A 21883-nucleotide genomic window follows, 5' to 3' on the forward strand; every position below is an offset into this window, starting at 1 on the left:
AATACATAATTAATATAATAGAGTACAATGCATACATAATAAATACATAATTCCTGGTTAAATCTTGGAGCGGGATCAGCGATGAACCATCTCTTTGATCCATGTTTGTGGTGCAGGATTGGTTGGAGGCTAATTTGCTCAAAGTTTTGCTGGAGTATCTCGCAGCTATTTAGTCAACAATGCAGAACAAATCAGAGTGAGTCGCACCAGAAAATCCACAGAGAACCAAGAAGAATAAGAGAAACAGTGTGAGCGCCGTGGTTGGATGTTTGCTGCGAGGTCAGAGGGGGATCACACTTTCCATAACAATACATAATTAATACAGTGCAATACAATACAAAACGACTGCGTGTGTCATAAACACACAAATCTCTGTTAATGTCCGCGAGGACCCTGCAAGGAAACATGGAGATGATTCACTGTTGGTGCAATAAAGCAGCTCTTTGATCCGTGTTTGTGCTTCAGGATTAGTTTTGGGGAAATTTACTCAAAGTTTTCATTTGTCGCCCTTGTTTAGGAGCAAGAGTTTAACAAGTTGGGTATTTAATACCTCTAATATCAGTTTGGTTAGCTTGAAGGAGGATACAAATACATGTTTTTTTGAAGTTACCAAAGTATAACAAACTTTATTCCCTTTGTGAACACAGTAACATGATTTTTTTTTATTCAAAAGATAATCAACAATAATGAAAACCGACCTCCACATTTAAGAGATAATCAAGTTTTTGACAAACTGAAGCATTATAAACATGCTCTAAAATAACGCATTTAGTGGTTTTCTCCCCACAGCGAGCAGACACGTCACTCTGTGCTGTAGTGTCTTAATGGGACAGAGCTTCCAGGGGGAGGGACCTCCTCTGACTCCCATTAAGGACAGTAGCTATAAAGGAGCTGAAGACAAGATTGCAGCCAGCACACCGAGACGAAGCCAGAGTGCGTGAAGAGGACAGAAACCCGGAGAAACACTCGGGCGCAGCAGTGTGAACGCGACGCTGAGCCCAGAGCAGAGGAGGCAGGAGCGCAGGGAAGGAGGAGGAGGGTGAGAAAGAGTCAAAGAGAGACAGAGGGAGGAGGACAGAGAGGGAGAGAGGCATCAGAGCGTGGAACAGGTTCTTTCGGCAGCACTCAGCCTCAGCAGACATGCCTAACTTTGCCGGCACCTGGAAGATGAAGAGGAGTGAGAATTTTGATGAACTTCTCAAAGCCCTGGGTAAGCCCTCTCCTCCCCCCCCCCCCCCCCCCCCCCACACTCTCCCCCACTCTCCTCTCTCCCCTCCTTAGCCAGAGCCACATCCCTGCATGAGGTTGACTATCCATCATGTCCATATAGAAAAAGGCTTTTCTTGTTCTTTGGGAATGGCACGCCTGACTTCCAACAACATCGTATTGTTCGGAGGAGCTCCCTGGGAACAGAAGGCAGAGATCTACGGGGAGATGCTGCTGGAGGGAGATCCCTCAGCTTTACAGGAGATATGAAACACTGGATGCTGAATTCCAGCCCAAACAGACGTGGTATTGTTACATGAAGAGAGGAGGGGGGGCACAACATTATTCATGTTAAGCATTTAAGTAGGGCATGCATTAGCGATGCCAGGGGAGGTCTGCGGAGCCCGGTGCTATTCTCTTGTGTCCTATCTTTTTTCATTCTTTTTCAGCCGTCTTAGTCTTAACTGATGATTGTGATGCTTTAGATTTGGAGCAGTTTAACTGGGTCATTCGATTGTGTTGCAGTGTTTTCGTCACGCCGGGGCCGCTGAAACAGACAGGACACAGCAAAAGGCTGAGCGTCTTTAGAATAATGTGGAAATCTTTAGGGAGAAGTCCCACCGAGCTGCTGCCACGACGCTCCTCGAGCTGCTGACGCCAAACTGAATTACAATCACAACTTTTCAGACTCTCACACTGTTTCAGTGTGAGAGTTGAGTTGAAGCAGTTTGGTAGCTTGAAACGCTGAAGCAGTTTAGTTGGTTGTGAATGACTGCAGCACTTAAAAGGTGAACATGAAAGAGTATCTGAGCACTTATTTCACCCTGAAAGCTTCTTCTCTGTGGCTGCAATCTCCCTTTGAACGGCTGCTATAATGCATTGCACTGTTTCATACTTTAAGTGGCTATATTCTAGACCAACAAATCAATCAATAAATCCAATGAAAGAACCAAAACCAGCCATGAATTTACAAAAATACAAAGCATTGCCTTTGTATCCTGATGTGTTATAGCTTAGCTGATTCCTCTGTGCCAAAGAGCTTTATGATGGATCAAATCCCAAACACACCGTCCTGCTGCTGTAAATACCAAATGTGTATTAATCCGCAGCTGAAAATAGTCCCAAGGAAATGCACTATTTACTCTGGTTTGAGTCACAAATTGGACTTCAGTGCAGAGTGAGAGACAGACGAACACAGTGCTGTTTTTCAAAGCTGTTAAATTCAGTTTTGATTAAACACCTTTTCAAATCTTTTATTTTGATGGTCCATAAGGCGACAATCCCCCCCCCCCCCAGCCGGACTGTGAGTCTGGGAGAAATCAGACACTTTCTCCGTTTAGCACTTCATCCATTCATGAGCACATTAACCACATCTGCTGGAGGAGATCACTCGCTCGCTCTCGCAGAAGGCTTCGGTCAATGGAGAGCTGCGACGGGCAGCCACTGTGGATTCCAGTGCCGCCACTTTCCATCAACATCTTCGTAATTATCTGTTGAGTCTGAGGTTTCCCTTCAGTCGGAGGAGGTTGTTAGATGCAGGGTGCAGACAGCAGAGGAACATGCTGAGCGAACAGAGCTGTATGAAGTGATCAGACTCACAGTGTGCTAATTGAAAGCAGGCATGTGTGTCTGCATTCGATCAAAGACGGTGAAAATGCAGTTTTACTGTTGAGCCGTGTCTGAGTTGATGTGGACTCAAGTCAAAAAATGCAAATCATTGACAAACTGATGAGATTTGATTACTGGGATTAGTGGAAACACTCGATTAGTAGGACATGTAGTGACCTTTCTCCACCGTGTCCTTGGTCTCTAAGTGCTGCTTGTAATTACGGTGGTCCAGCACCTGCAGATTTGTGTCCTCTTACCTCTGCTCCGGACAGACTGTTCATGATGCATTAATGCCTCTAATACCTAAAATGTAAGCAAACTAAATTCTGGACATGTGTTTTGTTTTGTTTTTTTTTCCCAGAAACAGGCACAGACTGTTTGGCTCGCCGATGCTCATACATATTTGATGCTATAAAAACACATGGCGTGATCCGCTCAGATCATGGGTGGGGTCCAGTGTAAGCTGTCAAACTAATATGTTTTTATGCCTGGGTGTTGACCAGGCGACACCACAGTGGTTTTGGGATGAGGAGGATCTCTCAAAACTAATTAAGACTGAATTTTTTTGGAAGATCTACGAAGACTTTTCAGAATTGAAGACTTGATCTCATTTGCAAAGATATTAGCTTTCGATATGTTGTGTTATTCTAGGAGAGGGCAATAAAATAAAAGATCCAGGACTTTGGCAGCACATGAAGCCAGATGGCCTTGCAGCGTCAAGCCGGGCGTGCCAAAGTGTTGCCACAAGCCTGGACGGTGCCACATGCAGGATCACTCTTACAGACCAGACAAAAGGACGGCCAGCGCCGGCCGTCTCTGACATCTGAAGACTTTTTTTCCTTTCAGCACGGTCGAATAATCCCTCACACCGACTTCGGTGCCAAAATTCCACAGATTTCTCTCAGTTTCGAGAAATAGTTGAGGTTTCTGTCAGAACATCTAATGTGTTTTTACTCAGAAACATCTAAATTTCAGTCGTCGTCAGTTAAAATTTAAGCTCAAGGAGATGCTGATGTCCAGCAGACACTGCAATACGAGGAGACATGCAGCCAGCGTGTGCTCCTGTATTTAAGGTCCAGAGTCTGATAGAAGCTGGCATGAGGGCCCGGAGAGGTCTAAAATCTGGGTGGGGTCGAGGGAGAGGCAGAGGAGGCAGACAACAGATCACACTGGAAGATGTTTGGGTGCAAATTTTAGCTCTTTGTCATCAAATGGCAGCAGCCTCATCTGTCTCTTTGTCCTTTTTGTGAGGATTTGTGTCATTTTCTCTTGCTCGTCTCAGCTTTTCAGTACGTCGCAGAGATCAACCCTCCTTTCTTCTACATCTGCCTCTCAGGATTAAAGTTGATTTCATGGGGTTTAGCGAGAATTGACTCTCGTTGTCTGTCTGATGGGTAATAAACTCAGTTAATGGTGGCCTCTAATGAGCACAAAATCATATATACTGTATTAACTCACCAGTCAGAACTGTTATGAGCCTGCTTTTCTGACAAAATGAGTCGGTTAAAAAAACCCCAGCAAAGCGCCAGAAAGTCAGCATGTTGTAATTATTGAGTCATGGATAATGATCAACAACCGTAAAACCTCCACAAGGATATTTTATACTTCTCTCTAATTGCCCCTCTAAAAACAAAATTAATCTTGTTAAAATGGTGACGCTGACCCCCGTTTCTCCCTCTTGTTGATCTGGTCTGGGTTCTTCCCGGTCCAGGAGTGAACACCATGCTGAGGAAGGTGGCCGTGGCAGCGGCCTCCAACCCCCACGTGGAGATCCGCCAGGACGGGGAGCAGTTCTACATCAAGACATCCACCAGCGTGCGCACCACCGAGATCAACTTCCACATCGGGGAAGAATTCAACGAGGAGACGGTGGACGGACGAAAGTGCAAGGTAAAGGAGGACTGCAGAAATCAGAGGTCTGAAAGATGAAGCACTCGTATATGAAGTGCTTGTTAATGTGGAAGTGGAGTAAGACGCGCAGCCTAAAGGGCCTTTGTGTTCGCAAATTGAGATGAATTTACAGTTAATATATTCACACTCAACCCACATCTGGTGACAAAAAACAGGTTTTTGATTAAGATCAAGATCATGTTTGGGGCTGAGAAGTTAAGCTAGACTTCCAGGAAAGTGATGCAGACCACTACAACGTCTGCACAAGAGACAAAAACAAGCCAATGTGTGTGTGGACACGTCTCAGGTTCACTGCAACCTTCGTATTTTAAAGGTTTTTGTCAAGCAGAGACATCATGAAATATAAACACGGTGGTATCAGTCGAGACTTTTCTTTCCAGGAGCCACACGTCTGTCTCACCGTAACACTTGGTTAATGGTAAAGTGATTGAATCTGCTTCTGTATTCACAAAGGGAGCAGCACTTTAATCCTAACAGATAAGCTTTATCACATTTGGATATTCTCTCTGCAGCTCTACGAGTGTATTCAAGCTCCTCAAACCTATCTGCATGCCATTGTTGTCGAGGGTTGTATGAAAAATTAATACCTCCTTGCAGTTTCATCCATTGGTATCATCCTCACGTCTGTGCAGCCGGATTAAGGGCATCTAGAGTTGGGAGAGTTTCTCTCTGAACCTCTTCAGTCCCTGAGGGGGGATTCTCACATCCTCATACACTGTCAGAGCTCCTACACAGGTTTGGCAAGCAGCCAGAGACGTATATGCTTTAAATTTTTTATTTTTCAGGAACATCAAGGTCTTCTAAGTTCCTGGAACTCACGACACACTCTGCTTTTAAACTAAAGAAAAGCCCTGATGTAAAGGCCGCGTAATGACAGGAAACATAAATATGATCTCAACAACGAGACGTTTACATCATCTGTGTCAATCAATCACTTTTCTCTCATCAGAGGTGTTTTATATTTCCTCTTTACATACAAATCGCAAAACTTTCCCAGAGAGCTTCTCCACGCGATGTTCGTGCCGCTGATTTGGTTTATTTGAACGAGCGCTCAGTTCAGCTGAATTGCACTCACACAATGACGGCGGTCAGAGCGCCGAAGTTGAAGAATTCAGAGACACGGCAAAAACAGGAAGCCGCTTTAAGTAAGAAGAATCTGGCATTAACGGTCCAGAGGCTGACATCTGTTCATCGCCCGCTGCCTGGCAACCTGAGGGGACACAGTGTGTAAACAACATTAACGTGTAATCCCGTTATCCCCTCAGATAGACAGATGAGGAGACAATATTAACAAATTACAGTGCTAAATCACAGCTCTCTCATTACCGGAGAAGAAGCTCACTGTGTGGCATATTGAGAGAGTATTTGTGATGCAAACTATGGATCATCGGCTTAAACTGAATAAAGTTCAAGGCAGTAGGTCTATTTGAAGAAACAGAGGCTCTTAAAGTGGACATTATGACGGGGTTATTACACTGTAATTACTGTAATTATGTAAACATAAAATCCTGGAGCTAGAAGGGATTGAGGGTCTTGCTAAAGGACACGTTAGCAGGACAGTCTCTCACATTAGCGTCATCCCAGCATTCACAGGTGCAGGTAACACCCTTGAAAAAAAGAAATAAGTGAGTGCGATGCTGCAACATGCTCTCCATCTTTCACTCACTTTCCACAAAGACCAGGCTGCCGGCTGTAGCAGTGCAGCTCGTCAAGTTTCAACAGCCACAGGATGAATTTGGGGTTTTATTATCTGTCAAGGTTATGAAAACCATTTCTCTTTAAGGAGAAGAAAGCAATCCGTGCACGTTAAATGTTCATATCAGCATTACTACTGATCTCTACAATAAGTCAGTGATTTGTTTATTTTGAACATGTTACCCTGTTTTGTCAATATGAACTTTAGCTCAAATGATGTAACATGGTGTAATCAGCACATCTTACTTCCCTCATTACCTGTTCGACTCCACTGTTTGAACTACAGGTGTATTTAACACAGATGCTCCTGAACGATAACAGAAATATAAAAGGACTATTATAGGAGTACTACAGGCAGCAGTGTGTCTCTATGATCCTCTTTTGTGACCACATGCTGCTGCTTTGATCATGAAGGTGACACTACTCTATAGAGTGAAGTATTTATAGTATATAATACATGTAATATTGTAGATCCAAGACAAAAGTAACTAGGGCGGGACTGAGAGAAAAGTGCAAATCAGTCTGCTACTTCAGCACCACGGACAGCACCATGCATTCATCAATACACAGCGCAGTTAGACTACTGATGGTCCAGAGCCGCTGTCGAGGCTACAGAGTCCAACTTTAACAAACCTCAGTCAGACTCAACTCTGCTACGAGGGGACGGAGAGAGGGGATGGCAGGTTAATGCATTGGTCATTCAGCTAACGAGGGGGACGGTATCCCCCTCATTTCACCGACTTTCTACAATCATATGATTTTGTTCAACAATCTTATACATCTATTAAGAAAATTTAGGAAAAAAATTGCAATACATTTTTTACTCATACAGTAACCGTTTACAAAAGCCTTATTTTACAGCTGAGTATGGTCTGACATTTGAAAGCTGTATCTGCAAATGCATTGACTGGATACTTAAAATGGGATATACATGTAACGGCAGAGTTTAAATCACAGGTGAAGAATCATCATTTAGAGAGTGTAATTCTGATCATTACAGGAACTTGACCTGTTAGAAATGAGCTGAGGAAAGCATTTTCTCTCCTATTGCAAGGCTGCACCTCTGAAAACAAGCATTCTTTGATATAAATATATAAACTTCAGATTTTTCCAAGGCTTGTCCTCCAAAAGGTCTGAACAGTTTCAGATTATGTTCTCAAATGTAAAACAGAAATTCACCGCCACCACCAAAAATTCTTGGGCAACAGAAAGCAGTGATATTCATGTTTGTGGAGAGGAAATATCGCACATGGAACGGGAAAAATGCGTAATTGCTCGCCAAAAGCTTGAGAAACTGGAGATATGTATTATATGGAAACCACAGTGTCCTTCTGCCCATGTGCTGTACAGAATTCATTAAGGGTTTGCTCTGCGCAGCTTTATCGCTTTACTCAATTAATGCTTGTAAAATAGATGCTTTAACAGCTGAAATCTGAAGGATTTTTGGATTTGACTTTTGTTTCCTGGTTAAAAACTACATGTTGCAGTCAGGAGAGCAGACATGACCTATTTCAGGTCCCAGGAGACAGCGTGGCTCCTTCTGTCTGTGCCCTGGGGCATGCTGGGTACTGGGCAGGGCTAGACGGCTCTCAGTGTGGCTTTTGGCCACATGACGCCTCTCTGCTACGAGGCTGACAAGTCGAGTTGTCATCAACCGTTTGCCACATCCACTTGTTTGGGTTTGAGCATCAGCGTCAAAGCCTGCAAAAAGGATTTTTTTGGTACAGTGCAGTCGGAGGGTGTTGATACTGATAAGAAGTGATTTTCATTGTTGTGTCTCTGCACTGCAGCGCACCGGATTTACATTTGGAAAATGAGAATGAGGCTAAAGTGGTTTTTAGCTGCTTTCCATCCATGTTAGGTGGATATTTTTATTCATATGAAATTTAAGGGCAGTATAGCTTTTGATTAGACGTTATGATTGCGTCTCCTAATTAATGCACAGGCCTGATGAAGAACTTATGAAACACACTGTTTGTCCATGCAGTACAAAGTTGCTGAAGTTAATGAAAAATGTTTTTATCAAGTGACTCTTGAGCTGATTTTTAGTGTGATTATCTGTTTCAGTGTTAAGAGAAAAAGCACCTGAAACGAGCAAACAAATGCGACAATATGAAATTTTATGACCTGAAAAGCAGCATTAATTGGGGTTTTTTTGGCACTTGGAAGCAGTAGGACAAGCATTGACATATGACTGTTATGGCGAATGCACATCTGGATGACACTGAACAACTGTAGAATTCACTTGAAGTTGTGTTTCTGCCCATTTGATTAATGCCAGTCCAATGTCCAGCAGCTGCTACCAACTCCTGAGAATAACATCTGGCTTGTTCATTGCCAAATACTCCACTGTGTTCACCCGCTAGTCGCTAACCTCGGCAAAGAGCTGCCTGTTGCTGCTGAAAACAAGTTTGTTGGAGTGATGAACCTTTAAAGGCAGTTGAATTTAGTGATGTAAAGAGAATTATCACTTGAATCTACAGCTCCACTTGGCTTTATGGAGCTTTATAGTGACTTTAAGCTCACTGTTTAGCTCTCCCCTCTGTAATTTAACTATGATGATTCATTCTCACTGCTCTCATAGTGCTGTTTTCTGAGCACAAGAGTCAGATATTTTCCTCAGGATTTGGTAGAGCCTAAATTCAGAGCTTAAAGAAAGTGAAGATCGGACTTTAATTCTCCAGGTGTTGACAACAAACACGACTCCGTATGAACGCTAATGTTGCTCCGTAACTGCTGGATGTGTGAAGAAGCTACTGTTTGCTAACAAGTTCACAATATCCACTTAAAAGGTGACGATTTTTCAATGTTGATTTCAAAAGTTATAGAGGGTTTTAAACAAAACAGTAAAAGTTGTGAGATGGAAAGCCAAAACCTGAAGCTAAAAGAAACTAAAATGCTACGTAGCGTTAGAGAAACTGCAGTCGGGTGGTAATTTTTTGTGGGTGTTGTTGCTAGCCGCCCTGTTCACGGGAAACATACTTTGGTTAGTCCAATTTTTAAGTTTATGTTAATTCATCCAATTCTGTTCTGACCCCTACAATTTGGAGGCTTTGTTGAACAAGCTACATTTCTCACACTGCTCAAACGTCACACAGTCATCGTTTGATTGTACGACATATTTAGCCTATTGTTGTACCAAGAAGAAATCAGGGAGGTGGCTCTCAGCAACAAGCACGTCGTGATCTTGTGTGGCAATCATACGCAAGAGTGGAGCTAAACCTGCGGGAGGCAGCGCCCACTGACTCTGGCACATGTGCCCGAGGGGCGAGGGGGCCAGCGTCGGGTGTTGGCGGACTCTCAGGTGGTGGTTGGCAGCAGAGCCCTAAGTGGGTTTTGGCCGAGGCCGTCTGCCCCTGTGGTTAAACGGATTACACGCTGATCTGTGGCTGGCGGAGAGCAGAGGGCTGATTAACACCGCCACAAGGTTAAAAAGCTCCAGTTAATCTGCGTGAGCGCGGTGGGATCAGACGGCCTCTTCTCACTTCCAGGAGGAGAAAGTGATAAGGCGCTTCCCGTCAGTCTCAGAGACACCAGCCGAGCTTTAGTGCAGAGTGGAGGTCATAATGAGGCGATGATGTACCTGCTCTGATGGATGGAGGTGTTGAAAACATGACATGAGGAGTTTTTCCTGCCCTGTGCTGCTGAGGTTGACTTTTGCTGAATCACAAGTTGAGTTTCGAGAAATAAAGCATCCTCTTTGGTGCAGCAGCGTTTTCACCTGAACACATTAGCTTCATGTCGCCTCTGGGCAAATGGAGTGGACAAATGGAGTCTCGTAACCCAGCTGGTTGCTATAGAGACAGACTTTTAGCATCAGTCACCTGCCATGGGGCGACATGGAGATGCTGAGATGTTGTGTGATAGGATCAAAAGCTGATTGCCAGAGCGATAAAAGGAAGGACAAGATGACGAATGTATTTCCAAACTACATACCGCTGACAGGTGACCCTGTGATGTGATAATGCAGGTGATGCTCATCTGTGAAGCTCAGCAGCCTTTTACAGGTTTGGGTAAATGGATAAAAGTAGGATTGTATTTCCAGGACAGATACGAAGATCCCTGTGTGGCTGACAATGTCATTTAGCATGGAGAGGCTGCAGCAGGCCTGCAGTGAAGCAGCGCTGTGCTGTTTACATTTAATCACAGAACACAGAACTACAATGAATGGCTATTTCCAAAAAAAAATGTGCATCAAAAATTGGGTTTGATATGAAAAGCTTAACAATTACTAGAAAATCCTCATCTGTAGGACTTGAGACTTTATGTCTTTGGCAACTCCAAGTGACAGTTTCAATAATTACACTCATGAATGAGTGTATAGCAACACAGACTACACCAATTTTCACTGAAACTGTCTTGGCTCTCTACAAACCAAAACCACCGGAGTAATTAGAAATCTATGATCACATGAAAATACTTCGGGACTTTAAGCTTCCGGTTGGATTGAGTAAGGAATCAAAATGTGGGTTTGGTAGACTGGAGCAAAGATAGGCTGAGACATCTGCCAATCAAACAAATGCCCCAAAAAGCCCTTTAAAGTGACTGACAGGCATTGGAATATAAATAGGAATTTATTGAATGGATAACGAAGGCAGAATCCAGGTATGCAGGGAACTAGCAGGTGAGACATGAGACACTGAGGTGGAGAGCAGGTCAGAGATATGCTGGAGCACACAGAGCTCAGGTGGTGGTAGAGGCACAGGTGAAACTAGGTGGTGATAGTTGTGGACTTGAGGCTCGAGGCAGGTGGAGACACTAAAGCTGGAGATCAGTGCACTAAACAGCAGAAACACTCTGACAATGAGTCCCTGCAGTCCACAGTCTTTATGCTGTGCTTGATTGTGATGAGTCCCAGCTGTGTTGGAGCCACCTGGAGAGCCACGCCCAGCCTCTGCCCAAAAAGACACACAGGAAACAAAGCCCCACACCTCTCCACAGTACACAAGAAAATACTAGAAATTCCCATTTGGTTACGAGAGAAAATGCAGCTTAAGGCACTTCTGCATGTCTTCATTGCTTTTGTTGTTTGGTAAACCACGAGTTGATTTGATAAAGAGCAACAGCGCTGCACATTTTTGTCCCAAGAGTAAGGCATGAGCTACTGAGAGTGGGAAAAGCGATGAGCAAAGGCTGACACGAGAGGGATAATGTGATCTAACTGTGGGAAGAGAGGAGTCGGAGTGGGAGCGAGCGTGTTATTTCAGGCTCTGAGAGAAATGTTGTAAAATCCAACGTAAAAAGCTTTAAACCAAACAGGAAATGAGATGCTCTCCCACTTCACGACACACTGTTTGTGTCTGATAAGCGACAGATACACTGAAGTCTGTGAGAGGCTGAACCAAAGCCAAAGGCAGCAGATGTTGTGATAAGTAAGACGCTGAGAGGAAAAGCTGGATGAGTTTGTCTTGGTCTCAAACGTGTCAGCAGAAGCTCTGCTTTGCTGTTTGGAGGAGAGAGACTGTGTGAGAATTTGTCTGGGAGTTAATGTGCAATGGAGAGAATGAGAGAAAATCCATCCAAGTCAGAGGCTAAGACAGATGATAATGTTAAAATGGAGCCGTGGCTAATCGACTCTCTGGGCTCTGGCTTTATTAGATGAGAAAAACCAGAGGGAGAGCTGTCGCTGTAGAAAAGCCCTGCTGTTGTTCGGCTTGGCAAAGTCGGTGGACGGCAGCCCGCAGCGATCCATGATGGCTTTCCTTACCTTTGATATGGTGATTAACATTCGCCTCTGAGAAACCCAGGCTGCTGCCTCGTCCAACACTGAGCAGTGGTGCTTTGGAAAATACTAAATTGTACAAATTGTCAAACAAATTGTCTATGAGCAACACTGCAATTATGCTACCATGATTGAACAAACATGGGCGTTCGTGGCGGTCGGTCCAGATTTTCATTTTGTTGGAGTTGGATGAAGCATTGGCTGCTTTGATCACTTCCAGGCTTTGGAGTGGGATCATTAGCTTAAGACGCCACGTTGAAAAGGAAAACGCAGCTGGCTTCATTGAGAGGAAAAACTAATTTCAGCAGTGTGGGAAAATATAATCAGAGTCAGATAGCAACATGAAGCCAATACTGATGAGAAAATGTGAATAATAAGATAATCTTTGGATTACAGACTGGAGAAACTTAACCCTAAAATAGCCATTTATGGACGATAATATACATTTGGGGAGAAACACATGCAATTTCTTGCAGTTTTAGCTGAGAAGATTGGCAGAACTGTCACACTTGTCCATTAGCCTAAAGCTACATTCAGTACAGTTAGGATAGCTTAGCATGACGATCGGAAAAAGGGGGAAACAGCTAGCCTGTCTGTACGCCATTAAAGCTCACTAAATAATTTCTACACTTCACTTTTAGTGCAGATTAAACAAAGAGAATATAACATGTTAAATGGTGAGCTTTCGAGTTGCTGGTGGATATTGAATTAGCTTTCGACAGTTGTCCAATGCTAGCAGAGTCAAGCTAGCAATTTCCTCATTACCAGTTAGCATCTGTCTCCTAAGTCCAGCTTCATATTTGGACAGACATGATTTATTTGTCTCTTGGCAATAAAGCAAATCAGCGCCTCTCACAAAATGTCTAATTCTTCCTTCAAATATGAAGCTGCAGCCTGGTTAACCTAGCTTAGCATACATACTGGAAACAGGAGGAAACAGCTATCCTGGCTCTGTCCACAGTTAAGAAAATCTGCCTACCAGCACCCAATTAATTTGTTTTAACACTCTGGTTTTTGCATATATTAAACACACGAAAATAAAGCTAATTCACCCTGTTTCTGGTGATTGAAGCTAGTCTCCTGGCTTCAGCTTTATATCAGGCCAATATGTGCGTAGTGTCAAACTCCTCATCTTATCCTGAGTACGAAAGTTAATAATTTCCAAAAGTGTCAAAGTGCACCTCTAGAAGAAGAGCTTTTGTGACAGTGGACAGTCGAGGAAATGAAATACGAGTGCAGCTAATGGAGCCTTCAGCCGATCAAAGAGATAAATCCTCTCCAGTAACACAAATTAGCACCGCGGGGTCACCTTTCTCCCGATCTTTCATGAATTCTTAACTCTCTGATAGGCAATTTGGGCCAATTACTGGAGGAGAAATTCACCCTGAAGTCAGACTCTGACTAATCCTATTGAAGTCATTTGAAATATTATTGAAGTGAATTAGCAGACGGAGACCCTGACTGACCAACGTGGATTATTTTTGACTCAGTCTGCAAAGGGCTCATGCCACTGATTTATAATACGATACTGCTTTGTTCACTGAGGTCTGGCCATGGATGAATAAGCACTGGACAGATTTCAAGTAGCCTGTAAAATATATGGCCAAAAGTTTGTGGACGTTGCACACATCTATGAATGTTTATGAGCTACTTAAACAGTCTTCAGTCATCTGGAGGGGTTTTCCAGCAGATTTCAGATCCTGGCTGCAGGGATTTGTTCCAGTAGTGAGGCCAGCCACTGAAACAGGAACCGGCCTTCCCCAAAGTATAACCACATAGATGGAAGCTGGTGGGTGTGGTTACGAATATGACATTTCTGACCATGCGATAAGTGTTGCTGTTATGCCTGGTATTAAGTGAATCTTTAAAAGGTACATCTTGCTAAAGTTCTGTTCTGTCATGCTGACCTTCCCACCTCGTTGTCCCTCCCCCGCAGAGCCTCGCCACCTGGGAGTCAGAGAACAAGATCAGCTGTCAGCAAACTCTGGTGGATGGTGATGGCCCCAAAACCTACTGGACCCGGGAGCTGAACGGCGATGAGCTCATACTGGTGAGCAGTGACTCATCATCTCAGTGAAAGCCTCTGAATAGACTACTGCTTAGGAAAGAGAAAAATGCCCTCTTTGCTAAGACAAAAGCCCTAAAGTTCAGTAGATTAATGGACTCTCATTTCAGGCCAAGGTCTGTGCTTGGCTCAACAAAAAAAGGCAAAAGGCAAAAAAAAAAAAAATCATTTCCAAAATGTTATTCTTGGTAGAGAGTCGGATCCGATGGGCAGCTGATCTGTATGGTTTGTCTGCTGCATGGCATGTTCTCATGGAGATCCTTAGATGAATTGAGAAGGGATTTTCGAGCAGCTAGTGCTGTGTTTGAGAAGTGCTTAATGAAACCAGGCAGAGAGTGTATGAAGTCACCCTGGAGATTCATCTGTAAAGGAAATGAGAGAGGCCGTTTCCCAAGGAGCCCAGCTTTCATCCACCCCGCGGAGAGATGTGAAAGGAGAACAAGGGGAGCTGCTACGCTGACATCGCAGTAATACCCCTGTATTTAGCCAGATTAATATGGGCAGAAGTCAATGGGTCTAAAGCCCCTCCAACGATGTGCAGGGGAGCAGTCCAAGACCAATGGACCGGACAAGCAGTTCTCAGGGAATCAACAGCTTTCCTGTTTCGGCGCTCCCACGCTCGGCTTTGTTGTTCCTCGAGTACTTCTAAGATGAATGTCCAAAAGGCAAAAGCTCGAAACAACAATATAGAAAGTTTAGATGCTGAGAAAGTAATCACAGGATGTTTGAGCAGCTTTATATCATCGGACGGCAGCGAGAAGCGGGAAGAGGAGCAGCTTCAGTCAGGCCTTCAATGCTTAAATGGGATCTCAGTGTTCCACTAGAAGCTCCTCATTGTTCAGGCTGAGCAGGAGGCAGAACATGTGAAATCTTTTCCAGTGTTTGGGTGATAAAAGCAGAGATACCACTCCGGTGACACTTTGGCCTGGCTGCCCTGGAGAGGCTGCAGCGTTGTTGTACTAATGGAGATTGATCTGGCCGAGTTTCTGTGCTTCTCTGCGGCTCTTCTCACCTCCGTCCTCCCTGCTGTCACACCATCGCACAACCAGCAGACAGACCGTGTTTACAGTGCAGAGTCCCACTTCTGACATTTTCTAACCAGCCCTCCTCCGCCATGACGTCGAGTGTACACATCGGTAAATGGTATGAAGCTGGTTTTCAGTGCGTGTGGCTTGGATTTGTTGCCATGGTAACACAAACAGGTACATCTCGTCATCATTCACCTGAGACGACTGCCCTAGTTGTGGTGCCACAGCAGATTGATAGTGTTGATGATGATAAGGAAGAGGGGCAGACAGAAGGTGAAATGAACTGAGAATTTGAAACCCTGTCTCCTAAAAATGATGTTTATATATGACTAAATAGTTTTCAAAATTATGCTGTGGTGCCAAATATGGATTATATTCAGGGGCAACGTGTTTTTTACGTTATTTTTGAGTGAATTAAGGTCACAGGGAAGGGGTCAGGGTGGACGGAGGGTGTACCAGCTGCAGGACGTTGACACCATTGTTTGCATCCTGAGTCCCATCTGTGGTTCGGTTTAGTCACTAAACCAAGACCGAGATCATTCCCTAACCTGAACCAAGTGCTGCCAGTGCCTAAACAAAATATTAATATTATATAATATTTTAACAATGCAGTTTCTGCTGCCATTACATTTGTGTCAGAAATGAACTGAAAATGTGAACATTTCGCTGTCACATGCAATGTCACCATTTTTGCATCAGATATGGTAATAAACAACTTTCCTTCCTTATGTTAATGGCATTGTGATCTCTCTGGCATTACAAATTTGCAGTTGCAAATTAGTGTAGACATATATAGGAAGAAATTTCAGTCAAATACACAGTACACCTGTCAGAAAATATTGAACTCCTGCTGATAAAACAAACCCTCCTTAACAAACACACCTAAACATTAAATCTTGTTTAAAATAACTACTAAAAGCTGCAAAACTGAACAAGGAAGCTGAATCAGCATTGACTGTTTCAGCAGAGTAATCATGAAAGTCTCAGCTCGCACTGCTCACACTCTGCATGAATCTGACTGGGTGCCAATCAGCTGGTGAATGAGCCACTGAATGTGAAGCGGAGTGACACAGGTGATGGCCATCAGCTAATGACTCAGAGACTTCAGTGCTCTGCCTGAACTAAGGCCACACTAAGTGTTGAAAGCTAGTTATCCTGTGCTGTAAAACACTGGAAATAAAACCTTCAGTGCCTCACTGGCAGGTTGATCTCTTTGTAGTTTCCAGGGTTTAATAATTTCTTACCATAATTTGGCCTGGAAGAAGTTAGTTGTAGGAATATTGAATATTAGCATCATATATTAAATATTTGTACTCTAAATATGAAAAGAATACCTCCAAAAGCTCACTTATAAGCAACCCTTATACAAACACACACTTACAATTTCACAATAGCAAAATAAACTGTTTGACCCCATCCTGTATGTTTATCAACCCTGTTTTCTTTGGCAATAACTTTTCTGGCTTTGTTCAGAGCATCTCCTGGTGAAGGCAAGAAAACAAAAAGCTTTCAGGGAATAAGAGCTTATTGGAGCTGTGCGACTCGCTTAATTTTGATGGACTTGCACTGAAGCCCAAAATAGTCTGCACCTTGCTGTGAGTGTTTTCTCAAAATCAGAAGGTGACTGTTCATTGTTTCACAGTGAGATTTGGTCCAATCTCACAGTATTTAGAGTCTCTTTGCTGCAGCTGCAGAGTTGTCCTGTAACCTGCAACACATCTAATATTTTTCATCAATATTTGACTGTGAGTCACATATTAAGTCCTCTGCTAGATGTTCAAACCAAAAGCTAAAAAGCACCTGCTCATGCACTTGCCTGTCTATTAGTGTTAGCAAATGCAAAAGACTCTGATTAAATAAATAGTGTATCACCAAAATCCTGTGAGATTTTAATCACCTCAAGAGAAAAGGAGGCATGAATCATCTTTGCACCCAGACAGCCTCTTTCTATTCGGAGGAGCACCTGGAAAAACCAAAAGAAACACGGTCTGAATCTGAATCAGTCTATCTGCTTCCAAAAAAAGCCCCAGACACGCAGACGACCAGAGCTTCAGCTGGAGACTCGAAGGGGCTAGAGATCATAAAGCAATGGTCTGATTGTCTGTGGCAGTTCACACTGTAAGTGGGGCACATTTCCATACAATTTGCATGATCCGTTTAATTGGTTTAGTCTGAAAACGCTTTAAGGGCAAAGTGGTGTGGATCTTCTCCAGCTACGTCGGCCCGATATGAAATCGAGAAATGACATCAGAGGACTCGATCACTTCAAGCTTGTGAGTTCAAAGGACGCGTCAGTTTCTTTTGGTTTCATCAGCAGCAGCTTGCAGTGTGGCTCAGATTGATGGCCATCATTTCGGCTGTGATGCTGCGATGCATCATTGTTTAATAGGATTTTCTTGACACTTTGAGATTTAGCTTTAGGCCCACCAATTTTATTTCCCTCCTACTGAAAACAATGTCCTAATCAATCTCAACAATCTTTAAGCACGCTTTGTTCAAAAGCTAATGCAAAGAGTACTTCTAAAAGGGTTTTGAGAGGAACAGACGACAGTAGAGACTTATCTGTTAGTGTGTTTTTACCTGGTATCAATGGCCACACACACACACACACACACACACACACACACACACACACTGCATGCCTCCAAAAAGTCTTTTTATGCGTCTTTGTAGTCTTCGAATGATAATCGGTACAATTAGGACGAGGGTGCACACTGGACAGCCTCTGCTTGAAGGCACTCACTGTGCTCTTGGTGCGTCTCCAAAGCGAGGCCATTCCTCTGTCTGAGCCGCACAGAGAGGCTGAGGCTTTTATAACTGGCAGGCTGGACTGTTGTAATGCTCTCGTCTGTGGTTTACCGAAAAACACAATAAATCAGCGACAATTCATTGAAAATTCTGCTGCCCAGCTGGTGACTAAGGCCAGATAGAGAGAGAAAGCATTACGCCGATTCTGAGCTGTTTCTTTTATTAGTTTATGAGGCACAACGTGGTCTTGCACCAGACTCCCTCTCAGAAATGCTTTTGGTTTCAGATCAGATGCTCTGGTTTTTCTCTTTTAGCTCCACAAAGCAGAACAAAACCATTTGGTGATGCTGCTTTCAGTCATTTTCTCCCAACCTGCTGGAAAAACCTTCCAGATGATGTTTTCAAATGGAAACTAAATCATCCATCGTCGCTATTATTTCATCTTTCATCTTTAAGAGCCCACCGCACGTGCTTACATGTATTTGACTGACCAGTGCAGCACATTGCTGGATGGCATCCGTTGTGTTGCAGCAAATGTTGAGCCTGGTTCAACTGTCTTCTTGTCATCCCTGTTACATAAAAGCTAACTGAAGTCTAACAGGCTAACGCATGTGTGAAACAGCAAACAGCTTTAACGCTAATCTAACATATTTTTGGTCAGCTGATGTAAGGACGAATCACTATCAGCTTTCTAAAATGCATCATCATCTTTTTTCCTGCAGACTTTTGGGGCAGACGACGTCGTGTGCACACGAATTTACATCCGGGAATGAAGCTCTGCGACCTTCATCGGGACAAGGCAGAAACCCAGTTGGACCACAGCTTGTTTAAACCCAACAACACTCTGTCACGCTAACACGCTAACACATTTGCAAATTATCCAGTGTAATCGCTCAGCATTGGTCTGCATAGTCTCCACAAACAGTAGCAATGTCTCTGTAACTATTTGTAGTGAGTATTGTATCTGCAGTACAGTAGGTGGATATCTCAGCGTCCACATCTGCAACCCTGGTGTCGGCTGTTAACGTAGGATTTACTCATCAGTTGCATTGATTAAGTATTCATGTTCAATGACAGGAAACAATAAAAAATGGAACGAACAGTAACAGTACAGTATTGCCTCCTTTTGTTGGTATGTTGCTGTATTTCTTGACTCATTACTGCCACCAGCTATCATATCAGCTATGGAGCTGTTCATCAAATCACGTGGTCTTCATCGGCAAACAGTTTCTCCAGTGGTCATAGAAGGGATTTTCCACTTTTAAACCCAGTCCAATGACCTGGCTCGCTCCTGAGCAGCAGGGAAGCAGTGTGGCACTATAGTACCTCACTACGTCACAGCTGGGTGTGATCAGAAACAAATCAGATCACACCTGGCCACGCCCTCCTGTGATGTTACGATGAACAGACTTAGACTTTTGGTCTGCCTATTGGTTGAAAGGCTGGTGAAGGTGAGCTTGTCCTTCCAAAATCTTGTGTGGACTGTGAGGTTGCACATTATTGAAAACCTACTCACAAATATTAAATTCCATTTCTTCCATATTCTGCCAATAGATCGGCATAAATGTAGGTGGTGGGTGGGAGGTCAACTTCTGCTTAAGACCAAAAACGTCTTGGGCTGGCTCTGCTGCGTCGGCTCAGGTCTTCACAGGTTTTTTTGCTTTGGGAACAGGAGTGTCCTCAGTTACAGATCAGCCTACAAGCAGTTATTTAGTTGCCGTATATCAAGTTAAAAACAGTGATTTTAATGTGTCCTCTGTACAAACATCACAGCCACTCTGACTCCCACCAGCCTTCACATACTGTAACAAGCCCGCGGACAAATCAACTGGTGCAGGCATGTTTGGAGCTTCTGATGCACTCGGACACACTTCTAAAAGACCCTAAAGTGCCCATTTGAAAGAGCTCTGAGTTGAAAACCCCACATCCAGTCACGCTCCAGCCTCCCACTCCTCGCTGCCATTCGTCACTTGCTCCGCTTCTTCCCAGACACTCCCGAGAGACGCTTCTTTGTGTCTGATGCAGCTCCGAGGCAACAAGATTAAAGACAGAGTGGGGCGGCAAGATAAGACCAGACAGACGGGAGCAAATACAGTCAAAAGCTTCCAAGCAGGGCCCTGTCGCTGCTGCGCGACTGATGCCACGGCTGCACATTTACATGAGTCGTCTGTTCACGGTGACAGACAACATAAGAGCTTTCATTCTTCACACCGGGTTTTAGATTCAGAGGAGCACGTGGAGATATTTGTTATTTTTGCGTGAAGTATTTTGGAATTCAAAGCGAGGCAGAGAAACGAGGAAAGTTGTCCCCTTGTGCCTTTCCCTTCAGGGCCTGTCACGTGCGGCCTACGTTACTGGGACGAGCAGACACAGTAGCGTTGTGGTCACTTCGTCTATCCGACCTCTTTCGCTTCACTGGCCTTTCTAACCTGATTGCCCAGTGGTCTATGCTGCCCCTTGTTTTACCAACAAGGTGGTCAGAGAGAGACGAGACTGTCCAGCGAAGAGGAAGCAATAACGAGCTGAGAAAACATATGGCACATGTGGTATTGGTGTTATTATATCTGGGATATTATCAGGAATATGGATGATAAGCAGCAGAGGCACAAAGGCAAGAGCTCATCATATCACTTTAATACAGATTTCTACAATACAATGGCAAGCTCAGATGCTACCATGAAGATGAAGCATTGTCTCCTTTTTCATGGCAAATTATTTTAACAGCTGACGGCAGAGAACGATATGAAGCGTGAGGAAAGCAAGAAAGCGACGACATGTGATAGGAACTATAGCTGACACGTATTTTTAGGACGCGATGGAGCACCAAACACAGCAGCTGGGGTGTGTTTGCACCTGTTTTTGGTCATTTAAGGTGGACTCCACACAAGATATTCATGCAAAGCAGACTTTATGCTACAACAACAGGATTTCAGCCAACCATGAGGATCTCAGTGTGAAGGTGGTGCTCGTGAAGGTGTGATCAAGGTAAAGACCCAGGGCTGATGATGCAAGCTGGCCTGGAAGGAAGAGCTGCAGGTATTCGCTGGGTTAAAGGTCATGGACTGTGGAACTGGAAGGACAAGTGGGTAAAAAGGAAACTTGAAGCTACAGCGCAAACATTTCGTTAAACTCTGCTCTTAATTTGCTTGAAGCTGGAGTTCTCTCTTTACTTCCTCTGTGGCGCTGGGGCTGTTTTGTTTGTTTTGTGCTTGTCAGAAAGTTTTTTTATGAGGCGAAGAGAATTGTCTGAATTCAGTGAACCCTTTCACACAGGCTGGAGTCCAAGTCTATTTATTTTGAAGGATGAGGAAGGTAAAGTGATTGTATTCCATTTTCTAAGAAATCAAATAATTTAGCTTTTGTTTTATTTAAACGGCGTTTCAGTGCTGCTCAGGAGCCAATTCACTGTTTTGGTGCAGGAGCCAGGCAGTGCACTACCACCATACAAATCTTTCTATTGGAAAACCATTGGGGAACCCATTCGAGACACTTCCTCGGAGCAGGTGCACAGCTCATGAATCTCTGATCCGGGCCAACACGGCCTCGCTGCAATGAAAAGTGTAGCAGGCACAGCAGTGGTCAGAGGCCTTGGCGTGGACTACAGTCCTGTCCTCGGGGTGGATATGGCGAGAAAGTGGCACAACATCAAAAACAAAAAGCAAATCTGTCTCTGTCCTTCACGGCTGCCAGGGATTAAAAGGTTGTCCTTTCAACACTCGGCCTTGCGAGGACCAACACAGTGGCACGGCGACTGTTCCCATTCCTCAACGCCAAGGCTGCTGGGACGAGTCTATACCACCCCTGCTTTTTGACCTGGTATCCCCTGAAAGAATGAGTTTCCTCCTCAGTGCACCACAATGCTCCGGGAAGCAAGGGCCAGGGCGCGCGCCTGCTGTGATG

General features: G+C 44.1%; 1 protein-coding gene across 1 annotated transcript; it reads left to right on the forward strand.

Annotated features, from left to right (window-relative positions):
- The first annotated feature begins 785 nt into the window (after window positions 1–785).
- crabp1a (cellular retinoic acid binding protein 1a) lies at window positions 786–19089 on the forward strand. Its single transcript, XM_076734151.1, has 4 exons — window positions 786–1210; window positions 4526–4704; window positions 14079–14192; window positions 18706–19089. The coding sequence occupies exons 1-4, from the start codon at window positions 1141–1143 to the stop codon at window positions 18754–18756; spliced, it is 414 nt and encodes a 137-aa protein (XP_076590266.1). The 5' UTR covers window positions 786–1140; the 3' UTR covers window positions 18757–19089.
- Window positions 19090–21883: the final 2794 nt, after the last annotated feature.

Source organism: Chaetodon auriga, chromosome 6, assembly GCF_051107435.1.
Source record: "Chaetodon auriga isolate fChaAug3 chromosome 6, fChaAug3.hap1, whole genome shotgun sequence".
Lineage (NCBI taxonomy): Eukaryota > Metazoa > Chordata > Actinopteri > Chaetodontiformes > Chaetodontidae > Chaetodon > Chaetodon auriga.

Excerpts from the sequence above, each read along its gene's own strand:
- crabp1a (XM_076734151.1), top strand. The coding sequence starts at position 1,141 with ATGCCTAACTTTGCCGGCACCTGGAAGATGAAGAGGAGTGAGAATTTT. Across the intron at positions 1,211-4,525 it reads TGAACTTCTCAAAGCCCTGG|GAGTGAACACCATGCTGAGG; the intron begins GTAAGCCCTCTC and ends TTCCCGGTCCAG. Across the intron at positions 4,705-14,078 it reads TGGACGGACGAAAGTGCAAG|AGCCTCGCCACCTGGGAGTC; the intron begins GTAAAGGAGGAC and ends CCTCCCCCGCAG.